Genomic DNA, 23058 nt, shown 5'->3' on the forward strand with positions numbered 1-23058 from the left:
ACAGTCCGAGTTCTGTGTATTTGCTGGAAGCAGCTGAACTCAGCCTCAGGACGTGGGAGTTGGGGGAGGGCCACGGAAAGGCCAGGTGGGCTTTGCCTTCTCCAGGTGGGCGGGGCGGGTGGGAGGCAGCAGCGCCCTGTGGGAAGATCCGGGAGAAGGGAGCCTGCGGCTTTAAGCAGCCGTATGGAGGGCGGGGGTGGGGTGGGAGAGGCCCGAGGAAGTTACTGATTCACCAGAAGCTCATTTCACAGTTTACCAAGGGTCAGCTTCCCTGAGCATGTGCGAGTTCGGTCCTCTCTGCTCCACGGCCTTGGGCAGTGTCGTCCTGGAAGGCCCCCCCAGGCAGTCTGCAGCATGATCTCCATCACCGAGTGGCAGAGTGAGTGCCCGGGGCCGGTGCTGTGGAGAGGGCAGGGCTGGAATGGGGTATCCAGGCTAGGGGGCGGCGGGGGCGCTGTGGCTCCCTGACTCTCTCTCTGGGAACCTGTGGAGTGACCTCTGGAGCCAGTGGCAGGGAGCTGCTGTGTTGGCATCCTTCAGACGCGGGTCCAGGCTGGGTGTGGCTTCCCGCCTCCACTGGTAGCGGGCTGCTCAGGGCCCCCAGGTGGCCAGGGGCTGGTGGGAACTGACAAGGTCACCGCTCAAGCTAGTCCCTCCCATTAAGGGTGCTTAGACCTGGGGTGCTGCATAGGTGGGCTCAGGCAGCCACTGGGATTCAGATATGTTTCCCCAAAACCCTCAGAGTGTCCCAAGGCCCTGGGTCCCTTCTTATCAGAAACCAAACTTCCCTGCGCTCCCCAAATCACCATATCCTCGCGCCTAAACGTCCTTGCTCTTCTTTTAGGGGACAGGGCAGGGAGGTAGTCCACAGCCCTGGGAGGGGCGAGAGAGCCCTGGCTTTGTGGGTTCCCTTTGGGTGAGTTACTTAAAAGCCTCTGAGCCCCAGTGTCTCATCTGTGAACTTAAGGTGATCATTCATTCACTGAACCAGTTTGTCTCTGCTTTGTGCCAAGCATTGTGTTGGGTGTAAGTATACAATGGTGAATGGAGCAGACATATTCCCTGCTTACATTCTAGAGTGGAAAACAGGTAATTGACAGATAAAGAAGTCAGCATGTAGTATGTCAGATGGTGATGCATCCTCCAGACAAAAATAAAACACGGTAAGGAGGCTAGGCAGTGCGAGGCAGGAGGGGTAACTGCTGTGTATAGAGTAATCGGGAAAGGCTGCAAGGAAGAGGTGCCTTTTATATAGAGACTTAATAAGAAATGAGGAAGAAAGACATGCAGCATGGGGGCAGGTCTGGGGGAGCTGTTCTGGGAAGAGAGAAAGGCCTGTGCAAAGGCCCTGGGGCATTAGCATACTTGGTGATGTTTCTGGAGTGAAGTGAGTAAAGGGGAAACAGCAGGAGTTTAGGTCTGGGAGGTAACCGAAAGGCCCTGCTGTGTAAGAACTTTGGTGTTATCCCCATAAGATGGAAAACCATTGGAGGGTTTTGTACAGAGGAGTTATTTATAACTATTTATATTTTTATGATCTACATTTTTAAAAAATCACTATGGGTGTTAGGTTAAGAATAGACTGCAGAGGGGTGAAGTCACAATAGGGGGACCAGGTCTGAGGTGACAGATGGTGGAGGAGACCAGGATGGTAGTAGTGAAGGGCTCAATGCTGAATCTGCTTTGAGGAAATTGCTGGAAGGATTTGCTTATAGATTGGATGTCTGGTGTAAGAGAAAGAACTCCAGACTGCCTCCAGTTTTTTTAGCCTGAGCAATCAGAAGGGTTGAGTTAGGTTTTAGGCACATTGAATTTGATGTGCTATTAGGCACTGGGGTGAATGTCAAGTAGGCATTTAGTTACATGATACTGGGGTTCAAGGTACAGGCCTGAGTGTGGGAGAGAAATTTAGGAGTTGCCAGGGTCTACACGGTATTTGGAACTGTGAGAGTCCAGGGCATCATGCAGTTCCTCAGCTTCCCCACTACTGAGTTTTGCAGGATCTTTCTTTGTTCCCGGCGTCTGTCCTGGGCATTGTAGGACTGTAGCAGCATCCCTGGCCTCCCCCCACTAGATGCCAGGAGCGTACTCACACTCTAAGAAGTGACAATCGAAAGTGACTCCAGACATTACCAAATGTCCCCTGGGGAACAAAATTGCCCCCCTCCCCACCCCTAGTTCAGAACTGCCAACCCAGGGAATAAAAATAGAGCAGGGGCCTGAGGCCTGAGCCCAGGGGCAGACCAACGTTTATGAAACCCCAATGTGCTGAGTCCTGTGAGAGAGAGAAATGAAGGAACCAGATTCAGGTCAGGTAACAGAGCACAGACCAGGTTTTCCTAAGGGACTGACATTTGTCTTGAGACCTGAAGAATAAGCAAGCCCTAGGCAGATAATAAGTGGGAGGAAACAGCTTAAACAAAGGCCCTGGGGCAGGAAAGCTCCTCCTGGAAACACTAAGCCTTTGGAATATGGTGGACAAAGGGGAGAGTGGCAGGAGACGAAGCTGAACACGCGAGTTTAGGCCCCAACACGTCTGGGCAGTACACTAATAGGCTGGATTACATGTTTTCTGAGATCCCGGGCTACTGTGTGAAGAAGGGATAAGAGGGCGGGAGGAATGAAACAGGAAACGAAGGACACAGTTGCAGGAGCCCAGGAAAGTGGTGATGGTGGCTTGGATTAGGAACGACAGTGGAGAGAAATGGAGAGCTTTCAAGATGCATGTGAAAAAACAGAGCAATAAAATTTAGCTGTGGATTGAAGGGATGAGGTGGCGGGAACAGTAAGGGAGACTCCCAATTTTGATGGTTGTATCCTGGCTGCATAAGAGAATAAAGGAAAACCACACCAAAGTATTTAGGGGAGATGAGATACCCAATGGTCACTACTCTCAAATGGCTCAAGAAGGAATTCTCTATGCTGTACTTGCAAGTTTTCTGTCCATTTGTGATGTTTTTACAGAGAGAGAGAGAAGTGACTGGTATTCTGAGGGTCCCTGTACAGCCTCAGGCCAGGGGACCCATAGTCCTGTTCTGAGGTACTGTTGCTGCTTTCTGGGACAAGAAAGACTTTGAAGCTGGCTTCAGTTAATGCCAGCTATACGGAGGGCTTCATCTACAGCAGGCTGGGAGCTGCCCGGAGCTGCAGGAGGTGGCAGCAGTCAGCCCTAAGGCCAGGGACGCTGAATCTGGTCCTCTGAGGCGTGGGGAGGTCTCCCCTCCTCACTAGGTGGCACCCTGGAGAGCTCCCAGAGGTTCCCTGCTCCATAGCCTGAGACGTCGCTGGCTCACCTCCAGCAGGGGGCGTGCTGCCCCCATCTGTCTGGATTGTGGGGCCGGTGGGGTGCAGGCACCTCTGTCACTCCTGGTGACATGCCCCATCCCCCGCCCTCTCAGCGTGCTTGCTGCCCTGAGAACTTCAGGAGCGACCCCCACATGGTAGCTTGACTGAAATCGCTAAGCCACTGCGGAAGCGAGAGGCAGAGGAAGGTCTGAGGCGTGTGTGTGATAAAGTTTCTGACCCTGTTCTGTGCAGTTTTGCATCCATGGTGCAGTTTCTCCACTGGACGCTGGCAGCACTGTGGGGCCCATAAAGAAGATGTGGAGCAAGTTGGAAAGTAATAATTATGCAAGCCGGCATATCGTTGCAAAAGGAAGTTTAGGAGAGAAGACATAAAGTGTGAATTTGAGAAACACGCTCTTTCTAGAAAATGAGTAAGAGGCTGTTCTTAAGTGTTTATAGAATGGACATACAAATATTGTAGCAAAACAAAACCCAACAAAATGTTCACACCATGTTTCCACACCAAAACATCCCCTAAGGGAGACAGAGGCAGGAAGGGTGATTCATCCGAACTGGAATCAATGACATCTTTTTGTGGCAGGTGTCAGCTGCTTAAAATACCTTGTCATTCCGATTAAAGAAATATGGTTGTGGTCTTCCTCCGCAATATCCTGACCTATATCCAATTATCATGACAAAGTGTGTGTACTTGCAGATCTGTAATTCATTGCCTCTGATGATAGAAAAAATCATTAAATAGAGAAAGAAAGAACACAGCCTTCATAGTGACCCAAGGGGGTTGTACTCTGCCCAGTGTCCTGGGTTCTAAGAGATTGAATTCAGGCAAGCATTACTGGGAAGTGCAAATAGGAAACAAGGCCATAAAGATCATGAAGATTTGTCAGAAACAGGAGGAATCACCCATTAATAGAAGACAGATTCCGGGCAGCTGGGTGCTATGTTGAGAGAAATGATGTTACATTGGGTCCTAATGAAATCCATCTCTGGCAAAAGGGAGACCCAAGAAGACTGGCTTTTTTCCAGACTGTGAGTTGAGTGAGTTTTCAGTCTATAATTTGAACAATAAATCTCATCTCTATATTTTTAATGATTCTTGTAAAAAAGCCCTTTGGCCTTATTTCTCTACTGGAACTGACCCGAATCCTCTTGTGAGCTATATGATAATAGATTATGAAAAATTCACCACCCAGAAGACAATTGAGTTTCATTCTTTTCCAGTTGTAATTATAATTTATCCGTAAGTCTAGTCCCAATTATTTTATTTTGTTTTTACAGTTATGCCTCTTAACGCCAGACTTTTAAAAACTTTTTACAACTATCTGTAAAAGCATGGCAAGAATACTAATTTCATACAGATTGTGAGGATCAGTTCTGAGATGTCAGTCAACAAGTTTAATAAAGCTTTTCTTTAAAAATTACCTATATGTTTAATTTGAAAAATTAAGCCAAATTCAATTTTTTAAAATTAAGCCATTTTAAATAAAATTACACATTGTAGTTTTAAAAGACATTCTTGCTGTATTCCTATCCACCATATAATTTACAATAAGAAGAAAATAAGGCATTCTAGTTATATCATGTACATAAAGCAAGTTTCAAACTTTATGTACAATATAAACGTGAAGTTGTACAATCTCAATAGTAATTTTTTAAAAGCAAACAACACAATTTCATTTATAATAGCATCAAAAAATAATATAAAACACTTAGGGATAAACTTAACCAGGGAAACAAAAGACTTGTACACTGAAAACTACAAAATTGCTGAAGGAAATTAAAGATACAAATACACAGGTATCCAATGTTCATGGATGGGAAGACTTGCTATTGTTATGATGTCAGTACTTCCGGAAGTAGCCTACAGTTTCAATGCCAAATCAATATCAAAATCCCACTGAGATTTTTTGCAGAAATAAACCCATCCTAAAATTCACTTGGAATCTCAAGGGATCTCAAATAGCCAAAGAAATCTTGAAAAAGCATAAAGTTGGAGGTTTCACATTTCCTGATTTCAAACCCTATTACAGAGCTACGGTAGTCAAAACAGTGTGCAACAGGCATAAAAGCAGACATATAGGCCAGTAGAATACAGTACAGAGTCCAGAAATAAATCCTGGCCTATACGGCCACATGATTTTCAGTGAGGGCGCCAACACCTTTCAATGAGGAAAGCCAGTCTTTTCAACAAATGATGTGGGGAAAACTGGACACCCACAGGCAAAAGAATGAAGCTGGACCTTTACCTCACACCACATGTAAAAATTAAATCAAAGTTCATTTTAGGTCTAAGTGAGAGCTAAAACTACAAAATTCTTAGAAGAAAACATAGGGGAAAAGCTGCATGACACTGGATTTGATAATGATTTTTTGGATATGATATCAAAAATACAGACAACTAAAGAAAAAAATGGGTAAATTGGATTATATTACAAATTAAAACTGCATCAAAAGACACAATAAACAGTGAAAAAGCAATCTGTGCAATTGGAGAAATACTTGAAAATCATATGTCTGATAAAGGGTTAATATCCAGAATATATAAAGAACCCTCCAGTTCAACAACAACAAAAATCCCCAAACAACTGATTAAAAATGAGCAAAGGACTGGAATAAATGCTTCTCCAAAGAAGATATACAAATGACCAACAAGCACATGAGAAGACGTTCAACATCACTAATCATTAGGAAAATGCAAATCAAAACCACAATGAGATACCACCTCACACCCAGTAAGATGGATGCAATCAAAAACAAACAAGATAACAAGTGCTAGTGAGGGTGTGGAGAAATTGGAACCCTTGTGCCCTATTGGTGGGAATGTAAAATAGTACAGGTACTGTGAAAACAGTATGGTAGTTCCTCTAGAACTTAAAAATAGAATTACCATAGGAGCCAGGAATTCCACTTCTGGGTATATACCAAAAAGAAGTGAAAGCAGGCTCTCAAAGGGCTATTCGTTCCCCCATGTTCATAGTAGCACTATTCACAATAGCAAAAAGGTGGTCCATCCACAGATGAATATATAAACAAAATGTCACATACAACAGAATATTATGCAGCCTTAAAGAGGAAGGAAACCCTGACAGGCTATAACATGGATGAACGTTGAGGACATTATGATAAGTGAAAGAACCCAGTTACAAAAAGACAAATGCGTGTGATTCCATTTATATGAGATGCCTAGAGCAATCAAAGTCATAGAAACAGAAAGTAAAATGTTGGTGCCAGGGGCTGAGAGGGAGGGGAAAATGGGAAATTGTTTAATGGGTAGTTTCAGTTTTGCAAGATGAAAAATGTTCTGGAGTGGCTGGTGGTGATGGTTGCACAAAATGTGAATATATTTAATATCACTGAGCTGTATGCTTAAAAATGGTTAAGATGGTAAATTTTATGTATTTTTTATCACAATTTAAAATTTAAAAATTCCATTCGATTCACTGTAAAAATGACCAACACAACAAATTGCCATTTGTTGACTGTCAGAGAGGCAAAGATAAGAGAAATTAACAATTCCATGCGACCGGGAGGGCTTAGGAGAAAAGGAACCTGATGTCCGGTTATTGGCACAATTCTTCAGGAGGGAAGCAATCTGAAATACGTATCAAGATGTCAAAAACGTAGCCCTTGAGCAAACAAGGGGCCTTCAAATCCTGTACCTCTGGGCTGTGCTCACCCACACTCAGCGAGCTCCTGCAGCTTCGAAGGATGCCCTGAGACACCAGGCAAAAGACACTGCCGACTGGGAGTGGGCACGGTCGTGTGAGTCCTCCTGGCACAAAACTGCTCGGCCACAGTGGCTGATGTTAGAGGAGCCCAGGGGCAGGCAGTGGGGCACCCCAGGCAGCCACTGTAGGAGGGAGTGGGGAGATTGGTGAGGCGGGGGTTGGTTGGGATGTACCCCTGGTGGAAAGTGAGCCATTCCTGATTGATGACTTCCAGCTTTCCAATCGAGTGTGAGAGGTCATCCCTGAAAGCTGAGGATGGGAGGTTTGGAGGAGAAAGGAGACAGTGGGGAGAGTTGTTCAGGAGGGCAAGCCCCTTGAGAAATAGAGCAGGACAGCTGGGTGGCCCAAGGCCTTCGGGGCCAGCGGTCGCGAGTTTGCAGCGCCCCTTCCGCCTGGGTGTGAGCTGGCCTCAGGGCTCCCAGATGCAAGGGGAGGTCAGAGTAGGTAGTGGGTTGGGTGCGGTTCAGCCAGGGACCCAGCCCTGACTAATGGTCTGGATAATGTGGCACTGAACCAGAGGAGGCAGTGAGGGTGGCACCAGCTACCTCACAGGCCTGTTGTGAGGACAGAACGCTGTAATGGATAAAACCGACCAGCAGTTTCCAGGGGCTAAACGTAGATTTGTGCCCATCCTTCCTTTCATCCCATCCCATCATTCCCGAGAGCTTCAAAGCTGGGATTCCTGAATGGAAATGGAACCACCTCGTCCTCCACCCTCCGGTGGGCACCTGTTCAGTGGTCACGGGGGAAAGTTCCAGAATTGCGACCAGCTCCCCAAAGCTTATCCCACCACAACCTCCTTACCTGTTGCAGAGATCGGTGTGGGTACCACTGGCTTCGGCATCTTCTTCATCCTCTTTGGAATACTCCTGTACTTTGATTCAGTGCTCCTGGCCTTCGGAAATGTAAGTGCCCCAGCCTCGTCTACCTTCCCCACCAACCTACCTGAGGATCGGGCCAGGAGGACTCAGGCACCACCAAGGTCAGCAGGCAAGGGTGGCTGGGATGGACAGCAAGGCCCACGGAACACACAGAATCTGAGAACCTGGATTCTCATTCTGAGCTCTGCGGGGGGCTCTGGGGTGCCAGCATGAATCAGGCATTTGCCCTGCCACTGGAATCCCACCACCTAAATATGGGGATGTAACACAGACACACACAACTGAGGCAGAAGGCACAAGCCGTGGTAAAGCCACGATGAGATAAACACATTTAATATAAAACAAGGTGCTTGGGGGAAAGAGAGCATGCCTAGTTGGAGAAGGAGGTAAAGGAATTTGGAGAGGAAATGAGTGTGGAGGTGGAAAAGCACGTCCAGGTAGGTGGAACAGCACGAGAAAAGGTGTGGTGATGAGGAGAAAGCATGGAACATGCTGGAAGAAAGCCAGAGAGTCAAATTCGACGGGCACCAGGCTGTCTCATGGGATTGTTAGGAATCAAGTGGAAGACAGGCCTTCATCTAGTGGAGGGCCTGGACGTCAGTGTTCACCTCTGTACAATGGAGAGAATCCTACTGTCTGTCCCATCTTCCTTGGGAGGTGTGATGAGAAATGAAGTCATATATGAACAGTGTTGGTGGGGAAGGTACACAAGGCCGATCCGAGAAATTGGGTTCAATTGGGTGGGAAGCTAGACACCTTCAAAGTTCTCCTTGTCCATGCCCCTGCCTCTGGGCTGTTCTGGTAGCAAGCTCAAATCACTCAAGGCTCTGGGATCTTGCATGCCGTTGGCTCACCCTCTGGTATTGTCCCTCCTTGGAGAGTGAGCACGCGCTGCCCGTGGCCGACACACGGCCCCAGGCCTGGCCCCGGACTCCCGGGGCTGGTGTGTTTGATCTCATGTTCCTCTCTCTCCCTCAGCTGCTGTTCCTGACTGGCCTCTCCCTCATCATCGGCCTCAGAAAGACGTTTTCCTTCTTCTTCCAGAAGCACAAGCTCAAAGGGACCAGCTTCTTCCTGGGGGGTGTGGTCATTGTGCTCCTGCGCTGGCCCCTCCTGGGCATGTGCCTGGAAACCTACGGGTTCCTTAGCCTCTTCAGGTAAGTGCAGGCCCCTCTCCCCTGGACAGGCCCACCTGGGCTTCTGGAGGGCTGAGGTTACCCCTCCAGGTTTGGCAGCCCAACCAGCAGGATGTGCAGAAGTTGGGGGACTGTATACTGGGCTGGGGCGCATGGAAGGATAGAAAACGGGGAGGGGCATCAGATGGATGCTCAGAAAGGCCCCTCCAACATACATTGGAGGGATCAGCCCATCCATGAGCAAACACTGAGCACCTGCTGTGTGCCTGTCACCAAGGAGGAGACACAGGGCCTTGCCCTCCAGCCGGACAATGCAGATGCGGGGAAAGGGCAGGGAACAACATTTGCCAGGCCCCTAACAAGGACCACGCATGCTTATAATCACCATCCCATTTTGTTGAGTCCACAGTCCATTGTAGGATTGTCCTCCACAGACAAGGAAACCAGCCGCTTGCCTGAAGTCTTACAAGTAGCATGCAGAGGGTCTGAACTTGACCAGGTATCCCTGGCTCCAGGCCCCCCATCCCCTGGCCTGTCTAGTGTCAGCCTGGGTGGGACTCAGTGAGGGTATGTGGCCACTGTCAGGGCCAGGGAGGCGTCCTAGATGAAGCAGGACCTGAGACAGGTCCCGAGGGATGGGCAGAGCCTAAGAGAAGACTAGAGGAAAGGCTGTCAGGGAGGAGGGGTCGGGGGGGAAGCCCTCGAGGGTCTCTGGGACACTGTAGGGAGAGCAGGGCTGGGACAGGAGTGATGGGGTGGGGAGAATCATGGCTTATGGAATCATGGGAGGGAACTGGGACGACGAGCACCTGGGTTCTCAGGAAGGCCTGCATTTGCTCCGTGCAGCCCTGACAATGCCTGGATTAGCCTGAGCGCCCCAGACCTCCTGAACATCATGGAGTATGGCTCAGGAAAACTACACTTTCTCACACACGTTCTCCCATCCATTATTTAATTTTCAAGCATGTCATGATTCAAATAGTCACATGTCTAAAAAGCACCCACTGTATGCCAAACACTGGGCTCGGTGTGAGGCTAGGGCACTAGACAGGGAGAAGCTTCCTGAGGAGCGTGCAGTGTAGTGGGCACAAGTCACTCCCGACACAGTCACCACTTACTGAGGCTGAGCAGGGTGCCCGGGGCCGCTGTAGACTCAGCTGCTCAAGCCAAAAGTAAACCTTAACAAAGACCCCGCGCAGCAGTGCTCTCAGGAAGTACCAGGGCTGCCGGGAGCCTCGGAGATGCAGGTGGGCCTCAGAGGCCCAAGGAAAGGAAGCAACTGAGAAGTCACGTTGCCAATCCTCACCTCCTCACTGCACAGAGGGCCCACTTCCCACACCAACCTTGGCGCCTCCAAGCCCTTTGACGTGTCTCACCTATGCCCCAGCCAGGCCTTGCCGGGGTGTCTTTGGTAAGAGTGGGGGAGCCAAGGGCAAAGAGTGGCTCCAGGCATGGGACTACCATGGCAGGAGGGAGAATGAGCCCCAGCAAGCCTCTGGCAGCTGCCCCCCGTGCGTGGAGACCAGGGAACCTGTAGCAGGTGGCACATACCCAACATAGGCCGAAGACAGTGATGGTAATAAAAAGCGGCAGCACCCAAGGATTTCTTTGTGTAAGGCCCCATGACGCAGATACTCCTGTTATCAACCCCATGTTACAGCTGGGAACTGTGATTCAGAGAAGGTAAGGCGTTCGCCCACGCTGATGGAGACACTAAGTGGGGGAGCCAAGATTTGGACCCACGGAGTCTGACCCTAGGGCACTCATTTTTTTTTTCAAATATAAATACTGTATTATTAACTATAGTTACCATTCTCTACATTACATCCCCAAGACTTATCTTATACCTGAAAGTTTGTTCTTCTCACCATATTCACCCGTGTCACCCATCCCCACCTCCAGCCTCTGCGATCACCAGTCCATTCTTTCTGTCTGTGAATCTGGTTTAAGATTCCACACGGAAATGAGATCGTGCAGTATTTGTCTTTCTCGGATTGATTTCATTCAGCCTAATGCCCTCAAGGTCCTTCCATGTTTTTACAGATGACAGGATGTCCTTTTATGGCTGAATAATACTCCATCACATTCTCTTTATTCATCCGTTGATGGACACACAAGTTGCTCCTGTGTCTTGGCTGTTGTAAATAGTGTTGCAGTGAAGATAGTGCAGATAATCTTTTCAAGATAGTGATTTCATTTCCTTCAGATAAATATCCAGAAGTGGAATTTCCTGGATCATATGCTAGTGTTATTTTTAATTTTTTGAGGAACTTCTATAACTGTTTTCCATAGTGGCTGCAGCAATTTACGTGCCTACCAGCTCTGCCCAAGGGTTCTCCTTCCTCCACATCCTCACCAGCGCTTATTTATCCTTCTGAAGATTGCCATTGTAAGAGATGTGTGAAATGATAGTGGTTTTGATACGCATTTTCCTGATTATTAGTGATGTTGAGCACATTTTCATATATCTGTTGCCCATTCATATGTTTTTGGGAAAATGTCTGTTCAGATCCTCTGCCTAGTACCCTCATTTTTTTAAATTTTGGTATCATTAATCTACAATTACATGAGGAACATTATGCTTACTAGACTCCCCCATCACCAAGTCCCCCCCACATACACCATTACAGTCACTGTCCATCAGCGTAGTCAGATGCTGTAGAGTCACTACTTGTCCTCTCTGTGTTGCACAGCCCTCCCTTTGCCCCCCACATTATACATGCTAATCGTAACGCCTAGGGCCCTCATTTTTAATCACTTCATTAGCTGCCTCTTAAAAACCAGGGGTGCAGAACCAGGCCTGCCCCCAGTGTCCACTCTCTCTGGAACCAAAGCTGGACCTTTAAGTGGGCCACAGCCTCGCGACCCCCTCCCCTCTGGGCCATCACTGAGCCCTCCCCGCCCCCCCTCTGCTCCTAGGGGCTTCTTCCCTGTCGCCTTTGGCTTCCTGGGCACTGCCTTCAACATCCCCTTCCTGAATGCGGTAAGTAGATTACGCATGTGGCTTGGTGGCTTGGGGTGGGGAGAGCACATGGAGTTGGTAAAACTGCCACCTCAGGTGCAGTGTAGCCCCTTCCCCATTCCCCCCCAAACCCCTGCCCGGGTTGGTCAGCCTCAGCAGATCTCCCCCCATCCCCACCCCTTCTCCATTTGACAAGAGCAGATGAGATGAGGGGACGTATGAGCAGCTGTGCCTATGAGGAAGGTGGCTATTAATAGCTCCTTATTAGAGCCAAAGAAATGGAGACTTGGAGAGTCTAGGTGACCCAGCTGCAAAGTAGCAGAGATTTCTCAGGAGCTGGCTGAGTCCGGGCTCCAGGCACGAAGAGGTTGCGTGATAGCCAATGACGGCAGGAAAAGTAGGTGGAGATTCTGTCCTCTCCTTGGGGCAGGCACATGAGGCAGGGGTCCCCAGGCCTTGCCCTTTCCTTTCGCTGAAGCACCTGACAGGAATGAGCTCTCTGCAAAGCACAGGGAGGCCCTACAGCCAGTACCTCGCAGTGCCTGCCAGCTGGGCGCATCCGTGCAGCCCCCTCTCCGTATCTGCCCCCGGCGCGGCTCCCAGCTCTCAAGGGCCGCTCGGTAATAACCGAGATATTGAGTCTGCTCCCGACTCTTTGTCTTGGGTAATGATTCTTGGCTCCCACAGCTGTTCCAGAGGCTTCAAGGCACCAGCTCAATGGTCTGAAGAGCAGAAAGCGCTCCTTGAACTTGGACCAGTGGTTGAAGGGGCTGAAAAGGAAATGAGGGCCACCCCCTCAGGCTCCCACACCGCACTGACTCATCTCCCTGTCATACCTGGGCCTCTCCAAGTCCAGAAGGACTGACTTCAAATCCCCAAGTCAACTCAAGAGGCAGTCAGGACTGTGGGGAGCGGAGACCCAGGGCCTCCTGGACACTGGACTGGGGCTGGTATCACATCGCACCCTCTATTTATGGGAGGAAAAGCAAAGATTAATCTCCAAAGTCTCCAAGCCGTCAGTGTGTCTGAGACTCAAAGGCAGCATTTCTAGCCTGTTAAGTCTGTTCATTGACTCGGGGTAGGTGGATGCATGCATCATCCCACGGAGCGAGGGGCAGGCCTGATCTCAGAGGCTACCATCTTTATCCTGGTGTTTAGTAGTCGTAAAAAGTGAGATAATATGTTTGCAAGCAGCAGTTAACAGTAAGCATTAGACAAGTGGTGGGTGTTACCCTGCATACAGGTGGGAAGTGCTTCTCAACCATTAGTTAGGGGGATCTTTGCACAGCATACCCACCAGATAGAGCCTGTGCTGGGGGAGCTTCCTGCCTGAGGTTAGAGACATAACCCCCACCTTCCAAGAGCCCCAGTCCGATAGAGGGAACAGTCTCTGTCCCGAGGAGCCCCTCGGCCAAGGGAAGAGAGTGTTCTTACTGGTCCAAGAATGGGGCGGGCCCCTGGCAATGTGTATACTTAGTACATTTCTCTGTGGGCCCTGTATGTGTGTACTGGGCATCGGAACGGGTGCCGAGGGAAGGAGGCCGGTCCCTGCCTTCAGAGCCAGCCATACAGCACTTGCAGAATGTGATCGCCGGCGCCACCAAACATGGGTCCTAGGAGCAGCCCTGTCAGTGGCCCAGGAGTCACTTCTCTGCTTCCCTTGGCACTTCCCAGGTCCACCCGCCTCCTAGAGCCATCAGTTTATTCTGTTTCTTAGCAGTGCTTCCATCCTATCTCCCCGACCTGACCAGGTCATATTATTCTCAAAACCCTGTGCTGAGCAAGTGCTTAGTAATCGGGGAAAGGATGGAAGAAGAAAGGAGAGAACCCCTCCCTCACCACCCCCAGTCGCAGAACACACAGCTCGGGAGCGCCTCTGGTCTGAGACCCAAGCTGAGCTGACCAGAGCTGGGGGAACGTGGGGACCCAGGAGCGCACCCCCACCCCATCAGACTGTGGCCTCTCTTCTCCCTCTGCCCCAAGTCACGCGCACGTCCCAGTGGGTGTGTTCCCGGCCCATGTCTGGAAGGCAGACAGTTCACGCTGACCCTCCCGCCTCCTCTTGAATAGTCCATTCCCCGGTGTGGGTAGAACGGGCCTCCAGCTGAGTGGGTCTGGGAGACGGGGCTGAGGAGCTTGGGGAGAGCAAGTGGGAGTCAGAAAGCCAGCCTGGGCGGGCCCCGCGGGGGCCGGGGGCTGTGAAGAGGCTGACTTCAGTCCTGAGAGCCTGGCATGGGGGCCTGTCAGGCCGGAGTGCTGCACGCCCTGAGGGGGTCTGAGGGGTGGGGAGAGGGAGGCGGGAGTGGGCCTGTGCCTGGAGACGTCACCCTGGGCTTCATAAAAGGGGCTGGGTAGGAGAGCCAGTAGCAGAGAGCCCCGAAGCCCAGCTGCCCTCGCTGGGTGTCCACCCGTCTGAGAAGTGCCCCCTGGGAGAGTCTGCAGAGCCTCGCCCTGCCAAGGCCGTGCCAAGGTAGGTGGCCTGCAGCACCCATCTGGGGACGGACGGTCTGCCCAGGGGCCCCCAGGTGGGTGCAGGAATGCAACTGTAAGACTGACACATGTGTCCCGGGCAGGCAAAGAGGGGCCTGATCTTTCCTGATTGCCAGGCTGCCCAAATTATTCTGGCCTGTCTGGTGAGTGCATTGTCTCGGGATTCCCCACTGAGAAGGGGTGACCGTAAGGAATGACCCATGCAGAGCCGGGACCAGAGGCCACCGGAGCTTCTGGAGGGAGCTGGGTCCCCTCAGGGCCGACGGCTCCCCAGGACTCCTCTGAGCAGCGGCCCCAGTCTACGGCCGGCACGTACAGAGCCAAGAGGGGCCCCGGCTATCCCGGCACTAGGAACTGGGGTCCCCATGGAAGGAAGCCGCCCCCCTTCTACAGCCTTCTGAACACACCTGGAATGTTCGTGTCACTAGGTACAAACCCCTGGGGCAGGGGTGCGAAGGGACACAAAAATTGTCCCCAGCAGTGAGCCCCTCGAGGCCCCTTGGAAGCTGATGAAATTTTCTGAACAGATGTTAAATGGCCGTGTGTCAGGCAGTGAACCAAGAGTTTGGGGAGTGTGTGTGCGTTGGGGACAGGTAGTGGGGGAGAGCCAGACTTCTCACTTGGCGCCGTGGTCAGTGCTACGATGGGGGGAGGCGGTAGGGCGAGGGGCGCAGGAAGGAAGAACGACCTTCCACCACCAGCCTGCCCGCCCCGGCCCTCACTCACCAGCCTGCTGCTGCAGAGCGGCCAGGGTGCTCCATCCGGAACGCAGACCGCCACACATTCGCTCTGGCCCCGACTGCTCCTGGATGCAGCCCCTCCCGCAGCCTCCGTGCGCTCTGTCCCTCGGGTGAAGTCCCCCCCTCCTGACGGGCAGAAGAGCCCGCAGCTGCCTTCACAGCCAAGCCAGGCTGTCCCGTTGGAGCGCTCCTTGCTGGGAATGCCTTCTGCAAACTGGCCAACTGGAGCTCAGAAACAGCTCGGGCACCACGCCCTGCAGAAAGCCCGCCTGGCCCTCCAGGTTGGGCTGCCTGTGGCTCCCACAGCCCCCTGGGTACTTATACGTCTCCAGCCTATCATTTGTGGTGTTATTTTGAAAGGGTTGGCTTACGACTCAATTTCTTGTGATAGATCCGGGGGAGGAGCTGGGGGCAGGCAATCCTGAGTGTCAGCGCACCGGTGCATGCCTGGCACCCAGCACCGCACCTAGCTGGTGCTGCCACCCGGAATGATTTCTGGACTAGCCTGGCCCCTGTGCACCCATGGTCTGAAGAAAGGGTTTTGCCCTGTTCTGTCTAATAGGCTGATGCTGCCTCTACTACATGCCCCACTCCAGGCCTTAAGGTTGATGCAGAAAGCTCTGGTCTGGATTTCAGGGTGTCACAGAATCAAAGTCTGCAAGGAGAGGGGACCATCTGAGGGGACAGCTGGTGGCCAGTCTGATCCAATGTTCTTATTTTACAGATGGAGCAATAAGGTCCAGAGATCAGGGCTGGGGGTCTTGCTCACATCTCACAGGAAAGGAGGGCAGAGCTGGGGCTGGAAATGAGAATTCCTGATCCCAGGTCAGGATTCCTGCTCTCTACCCATGCCCGGGTCCTGGAGTGAGCAGAGAAGGGAATGGGGAGGGGGGCAAGAACAGAGGGTTGCGTAGGGCTGAGCGTCCATTAGGAGCTGATGGGCACAGATCACAGCCTCCCGCCACTTGCCCACCACGACCGCAGAGACAGGCTCTAGCCTTTTAGGTCTGGCCCAACACCTTTTCTGCTCAAACCTGTCTTCCCATCAGTTTGTCTTTGATCATGTTTGTTGGACAATCTCGAAATGCCTAGTGACTTTTTCAAAGAGAAATTAGATGTGGGAGCTGGAATAGCTGTGGGGGAGCATGAGAGGGGAAAGAGGAAGAAGGTGAAGTGAGGGTCAGAGTACATAGCTCCCATCTCAATAGCCAGAATTATGAGGTCAATTCAGTTCATATCCTCTCAGAGCCCAGGGAGAATAGAATATGGAGACAATTGACCTGATAAGTCAGAGAAAGGTTTCTCTCTCCCCTGAATTACAGGCAAGAAAACAATTTAATAATGCTCTTCAAGGCTGTAAAGAGTTATGAGAGAGAGAGAGTTGATTGCCTCATTCTTCTTTTTTTCTTGAAAAAGGAAAAGAATTAAGTTTCTGTTACCATAGAAGGGAACCAGGCCAGGTTCAAGAAGGCTCATTTTAATGGGGAGAGTGGAGCACAGAACGCTGTGGATTTATGCAGAGCCCAAGGTTGCAGGATGAGCCTGCTCCCAGGCTGCAAAGAGAACGTTTGGGCCTCAGTGTCCTCCACTCAGTGGACCTCTTGTCCCACTTCACTTCACCCCTTTCTGCTCACAGCCACACACTACACCTCACTCCTCTTTCTTCCAACATTCCTTTTGAGCAAACCAGAGATTCAGAATCCTGGCCATTCTCCAACCAGAGAAGTCCTGTCCCTTCCACCAATAAAGATGCTCTTCCTTCCTAACCTTACTGGCTTCACCTCCTCCAGGAAGCCCTCCTTGATGATCCTTATGCATGAATTCAGCTTTGACTACACTGTGCAAGCAGCCTCAGTCCCACTTCCATGAATCATTTGTTCAGACCCTTCCCTCCACTGGGGGCCTCCAAGGACAGGGGCTGCCTCCTCTATTCCAGGGCTCTCCCCTTCCCACCAAGCTCACCCCAGCACCCAGCTGGGACTGTGCTCCCAACCTACTTCCTCCTCCTTCTCTCTGTCTTGGCTTCAGGGCACTTCCTGGATCTGCATCTTCTCACCAGGATGAACTCACTGGTTTGGAAGCTGATGCTTCTCCTCTGTGCCACCTCCTTCAGGGAGACATTAGAAAAGGTGGCACCCACGGAGAATCCTAGATCCACAGGTATGCATTGTCTGGAAAGAAGGGTGGTGGGCAAGTGAATTGTTACAAAATGAGAGTTAACCACATTTTTCAGATGATGGCTAGTCTGTGGACATGATTTTAACACTGCATTTAAATGGAAATCTAAGGCTGGCCAATGCAAGTCATTTAGGGGCCCCATCAACCCTGCAAGTAAGAGATGACTTGCCACTGTGATGGGCGTCAAGAGCTCACCTAGGTTCAGGGGCTTGTCAGCCACAGAGCTCCTTCATGGTTCTTATGCTGTGTTCTCTGCTCTGTGCCAACCACCTCTCTGTGCAGATCCATTGGGGAGGAATTCACTATGCAAGTGTCTTTATCAGTGATCTCAGACTCTTTATGGGGAATTCAGAAAAAAAAAAGAACCTAAGCAAAGGACTGATCCTTAATACCTGTCAACCTTAGCAGCTCATTGTGGAACTGATTAGCTGCAGAAACCGAGGCCCAGAGAGGGAAAGAAACCTCCCTAATGTCACTCAGTCAAGGCTGCATGCAGAAGTCCGGCAGGGGCGGGAGCTCCCCAAGAATATGTTTCTGAGCTAGGACGGTGTGCTGGTCCCTGAGCCAGTGTCATGGGCTTGACTCTGCTTTCTGGGCAAACTGGACTTGTGGCTTAGCCTCTCCGGGCCTCTGTTCCTCTAGCTGTGGCACTTGGAGTCATGCTTTACACATGTGGTATTATCGTGCGCGTAAAACATCCCAGAGCGAAGAGAACGCACCCTGGCTGTCCTCTGCCAAGGGGTGGTTCCTGCAGTCGGGTGTCCCTTCTCAGGGAGGGAGGCTTCCCCAGAGAATAACCTCACCGCTGCCCCAAGGACAGTGAGTTATTGGTTCTTTTGGGAAAGGTCTTTAGTAAGGCCCAAGCAGCAGCCTGAGCGTGATCCCACTGCTGGGAAGGTGGGTATAACAGGGAAGGAAGCCGTTACTCCTCTCCATCTCAGCCAGGAAGATTTTCATTACTCTGGACCATCCCCCCTCCTCTCCTCCAAATTACGCTGGGGCACTGAGGACAGGAGTAGGGCTCAAAGCCGACTACCTCCCCTGCAACACGCGCCCACTCACACACCAGGCCTCATTTCCACGAATCTCTTGCCACAACTGGCTGGGGCTATTGTCTGCTCAGAGCAGGCTGCACTATTTTACTGCCAAAAATGATAGTCAACTTAATGAGCCTTCATGTGAAGTGCCTTCCAAATTAGCCTTGTTAACCCTCAGTAAGAAGGGAAGACATTACACCCAGAGTGGGGGAGGTGAGCCGGTTAAGGTGACCCAGATAATTTCCCGTTCTTTACTGCGTCCTTATACATCTTATCAGGGGGTCACCATTATGGGAGGAGCGGAGGCATAATGATTTTGGCTCTACTTTCTTGGTTTCTGTAACTACAAGCTTTCTTTAGCTTTTATATATTTAAAAGCATTTCTTGAGGCCCTACTCCGTGCCAGGCACTGTTTGCAGCACTCTGGGAGATACCAAGGTGAACAAACATGGCCCCACCCACGCCAAGGGGCTCTGAGTCCGGCAGGGCAGCCTGATGCAGAGAGGGACCCGTGGCCAGGCAGTGAGTCAGCAAGAGGACCTAAGCTGGGTGTCCAGCAAATCCTTCGTTAGTTTTATTTACCCTGTTTGCTTCCTACAAGGAAGTAATTTCATATAGGAGATATTAAAGATAATTCTGAAAACATTTGAAATCAAAGCTATGTTGGAGGAGGAGGCGCAGATGGCCCTCTTAGGCCGGTGATTAAGGTGAGCTAAGATGCTCCTGGCGGTGGCGCCTGGCCTTGAGCTCTGCTCCCTGGAGGTCAAGGAACAAAAGGGAAGCACGGTGGGGATGTCAGCAGTGTTCCATCCAGGCCGGGTCCCCCGAGCCCGGGCCTCACCACAGCCTCTCCCTGTGCCTCTGTCCTAGGCCAGCGGCGCGGACCCCTGGGCCTCGCGGACGCCGGGGACCAGAGCCCAGGGTGCACGGAGGCGAAGCCAGCGGCTCGGCAGAGCGCTCGGGGCGCCTCGCTGTGCCCCCCTCCCGGGAGCCCCGCGGGGCCCCAAGCGCCAGGCCTGTGCGCCCCGCGCAGCCGCCTGATCCCCGCACCCCGGGGCGCCGTGCTGGTGCAGCGGGAGAAGGACCTGTCGGCCTACAACTGGAACTCGTTCGGCCTGCGCTACGGCAAACGACAGACGGCGCCGCCTGGAGGCGCGGGGCGGCGCTGAGCACGGACGGGCCGGCAGTGAACTCCCCCTCGACCCCCCCGGCCCGGGGTCGGGCTGCGGGGCTGCGGGGCGGGGCGGCAGGGCTGCGAGAGCGGGACTCGAGCTTTGTCCTGAGGCAATAAAGGAGATGCCGCCGACTCACCCGCGTGTGATTTGTGGCCAATTTTTGCCAACAGCGTTGTTGAGATTGTTGCCCTTCTCTCCTCAATTGGATAATCCCCTGGTTTTAAGATGGCTTTGTTACCAAGGTCAGGGGTTTTCAATAGAGTCTGGTGAAGGACCCGATGCAGATCAATGCTTCTAATCACATACCCACACAATGAAGATGAAGCGCCAAAAAACTGAAAAACTTAAAAATAACTAATGAGAAGCCCAAATTGGATGCTGTTTAGCTGTTTCAGCAATGCCAAATCTTTATTAAAATAATTCTGAAGCTACCCTCTTAATTGCTGGACTTAACTCACTACAGATGGGTAACAAACATTTTGCACTGGGATTGGGCCACAGCCACTCCTTGAGTAGCGCTGGCCTAGCCCAGGGGAAGACAGACAGCTTAAATACCTTACCCCTTCCCAGGAAGTTTTCTGTCAGTTGGACAACTTAATCTGCAAGACGATGCCAGCCACTGCCCTGTCCACTGAGGCTTAAATGTCACCCTAGCCCTGCAGTCAGACCTGTGCTGGGGTGCTCAGCCCCAAGGCGGGGAAGCCCCCCTTTGTGCGCAAGGGGTGTTAGCAGTGGGCTGGGCCATCCATGCACCTTTCCCCAGGGAAAGCCATGGAAGGGTCCAGTACTTTACACGTATCACTTCTGTGCATCCTGGTAGCCATCCAGGGATGGGCATTTTCACAGGTGAGAACCCTGAGGTTCCGAAAGATAAGTAACTCACGGAAGGCACGCAGCCAATGAGAGGCAAGTGGGGTCAGTCTCCTGACACCAGAACCGGCTCTCTCACCTCACTGTCAGGCCTCTCTGAGATGGCAGGGTTTCCATCTGAGTCCAATATGGTGGACATCAGGAAGGTCAGTCTGCCTTGTGGGGACATTCCTGGAGGCCCCCAACAGCTGGGGAGTTGGAATTGCTGTAGGAAGGGGTAGAGCTTGCCTGAAGGAAAACTCCAGGATATCTGCTCTTCTCCCCAGAAGGAAGCCCCACTGGACAGTAGCTGCAGGCTACTTCTGCTCTGTTTGGTTTAGGGGGGAAATATTCTTTCCCAGGAGGATTGTGGGGCCCACAGTGTGCCATCCATTACAGAAACCAGGACCCCATAGAATGAAGGCAGAACAGTGTTGCTATGGCAACGCGATTGGCTGCCATAGGACGTGACCACTTACCCCACCCTACCTCCCTACCCTGAAACCATCCCCCAGGGTCTCTCAAATTATCCATACTGCTGTGAGCTCATGTCAGCATGGCATGCCAGGGGGGTGCTGTGGATATTTGGAAGGGCATTTCATCCCTCAAACAGCCTGTGTCTCTGTACCTCTGGGAGCATAATGTTAAGGAGTTCTCCTAGAAGGTGGCACATAAAAAATCAGAAGAAATGTAAGAAACTTAGAGAACAAACAGAAGTTGCAGTATCTTAACTAATATGAGTTCCAGAAGAGAGAAAAGAGAAAACAGAAGAGATGGCCAAGGAATTAATTCAGGCCAATCTACCCGGAATGGAAGGACACAAATTTTCAGACTGAGGGTGCCCACTGCTGAGGGCTCAGCACATGAATGGAAAAAGACCTATGCCAGGGATAAGGGAAAGGGGGTGAAAGCCCCTAGAGACCAAACCACAGAAGAGTCTGGAAACAGAGTAGCACCAGACTTGCTAAAATCAGAGGATCCTGGAAAAATACAACTTTGAGTTTCAGAGAGGAAATAAGCTTCAACTTATATAATTCTTTTCACGCCCCAACTATAAAGGAGAGTAAGAGTTGAATGGAAACATTTGTAGACATGCCAGGACTGGAAATGCTTGCTTCCCGTGCACCCTTTCTCAGCAAGCTTTGGGAGCATACGCTCAAAGATGCAGACTGAGAAAGAAGAACCCCCAGAGCCTGAACACGACAGCGGAGAGAAGGGAAGATAGGCCCCAAACAATGACGTGCAGCAGACCCAGGTGCGCGGAGCTCCTGGGAGAAAATCCCACCGGGACCTTACCTGAGCGTTATGCTAGGTGGAGGTTGGGGGGTGGGGGGATGGAGCCTCTGGGCAGAAGCCACAGGCCCCTAGAAAAACAAGGAGAAGAAAAAAGAAGGGAGAGGGGTAATGATGAACTTAATGAAAGCAAACAGTGACCCAAGAAAGGAATTAATGCTCAGCGAACAATACTTTGATTTGAATAATGTAAATACTGACTTCTGCTTTTGCAAAGTTGGTGGGGTGGAATATAACAGAATCTGCCATAAAACGAGATCAACAAATAATGCATGAAACTGAAAGAATTAAGAAATGACATTATAGCATAACCTTTAGGAATACGGATGACAGACAATAGCAAAACTGCCGAGAGAGTTGAAAGACATTGCCTCTGGGGAGCTGGGCTGGGGCCTGGGACAGGACGGGTGCCTGCTCTTTTTCATTGTAAGCTTGTTAGTTCTATTGGCTTTTAAAACTAGAGTGTTTATTTCTCTGATAAAAAAATAATAGGAAAGAAGGAAGAGAGGACGAAGGGAGGGAAGGAAAGTGAGGTCCACTGTGCTTCTGGAACACAACCACTCTCCCTAACTGCCCTCTCCTACCCCAGCTATACTTTTGCTGATGACACCCTTAGCACCATCCCATTAAAACCACAGTCCCTGCATCTTCCCTGACCCCCAGCCACCACCACACACACTCTGCTGAGCTGCTCCAATGTCATGCCCTCTTCTGGAAAAGGCATCTTCCAGTTTAAGCTATTTTGATCATGCAACAGACCTCCAGTGCCAACTGGAGAAAAGCAGTTTACTGTGTTTCTAGTGTTTTCAAGCCTCAGCATATGGTGTCTGTCCCACTACCGTGAGGCCCCTCGTTTCAGGAACACCCCTTTGACCATCTCTCCTACCAGGCCCCCACCCCTTGCCAGGCCTTTCCTGCTCCCAGGCCCGAGACCCATGTGACCTGCCCTTACTTTCCTGAGTCACCACGTGAGCAGGCCTCAGGACGGAATCAACTCAACCGTGTGTCTGAATTCCTGCCCCTCCAAGGTTCCCAGAAGGAACAGTTAAGGACGCCTGATTCTCTCCACCCCTGCCTCCAGCACCAAGGTCCCCCCCCCCCATCCAGCCCAATGCCTTCCCCAGAGCCCACCAAGTAATTACTCCTTCCTGCAGGCCCACCCACCCAAGGCAGCCCTGGCTGGTTATTTAACTCCATTCTGGGGCTTTCTTTCCCCCTCAAGGCCACAGCTGCTCATCTCTGCTGTGCTAAGTGCCCCCATCTGATTGAAAAATTCCTCCAAGGAG

At 51.2% G+C, this 23058-nt stretch overlaps 2 protein-coding genes across 5 annotated transcripts; both read left to right on the top strand.

Annotated features, from left to right (window-relative positions):
- The first annotated feature begins 261 nt into the window (after positions 1–261).
- GOLT1A (golgi transport 1A) lies at positions 262–13022 on the top strand. 2 transcript variants are annotated; one of them, XM_037015378.2, is made up of 5 exons: positions 262–379; positions 7845–7936; positions 8891–9069; positions 11968–12031; positions 12698–13022. In XM_037015378.2, the coding sequence occupies exons 1-5, from the start codon at positions 355–357 to the stop codon at positions 12734–12736; spliced, it is 399 nt and encodes a 132-aa protein (XP_036871273.2). In that variant the 5' UTR covers positions 262–354; the 3' UTR covers positions 12737–13022. The 2 variants fall into 2 exon arrangements, with proteins under 2 accessions (XP_036871273.2, XP_036871274.2); XM_037015379.2 differs by having other exon boundaries at positions 8957–9069.
- On the top strand, positions 12970–19992 carry KISS1 (KiSS-1 metastasis suppressor). Of its 3 annotated transcripts, none has more exons than XM_037015382.2 (3): positions 12970–13088; positions 17269–17400; positions 19326–19992. In XM_037015382.2, the coding sequence occupies exons 2-3, from the start codon at positions 17301–17303 to the stop codon at positions 19622–19624; spliced, it is 399 nt and encodes a 132-aa protein (XP_036871277.1). In that variant the 5' UTR covers positions 12970–13088; positions 17269–17300; the 3' UTR covers positions 19625–19992. The 3 variants fall into 3 exon arrangements, with proteins under 3 accessions (XP_036871277.1, XP_036871276.1, XP_036871275.1); XM_037015381.2 differs by lacking the exon at positions 12970–13088 and adding an exon at positions 14331–14480; XM_037015380.2 differs by lacking the exon at positions 12970–13088 and adding an exon at positions 15603–16065.
- The last annotated feature ends 3066 nt before the right edge of the window (positions 19993–23058 follow it).

This window comes from Manis javanica, chromosome 11 (assembly GCF_040802235.1).
Source record: "Manis javanica isolate MJ-LG chromosome 11, MJ_LKY, whole genome shotgun sequence".
Lineage (NCBI taxonomy): Eukaryota > Metazoa > Chordata > Mammalia > Pholidota > Manidae > Manis > Manis javanica.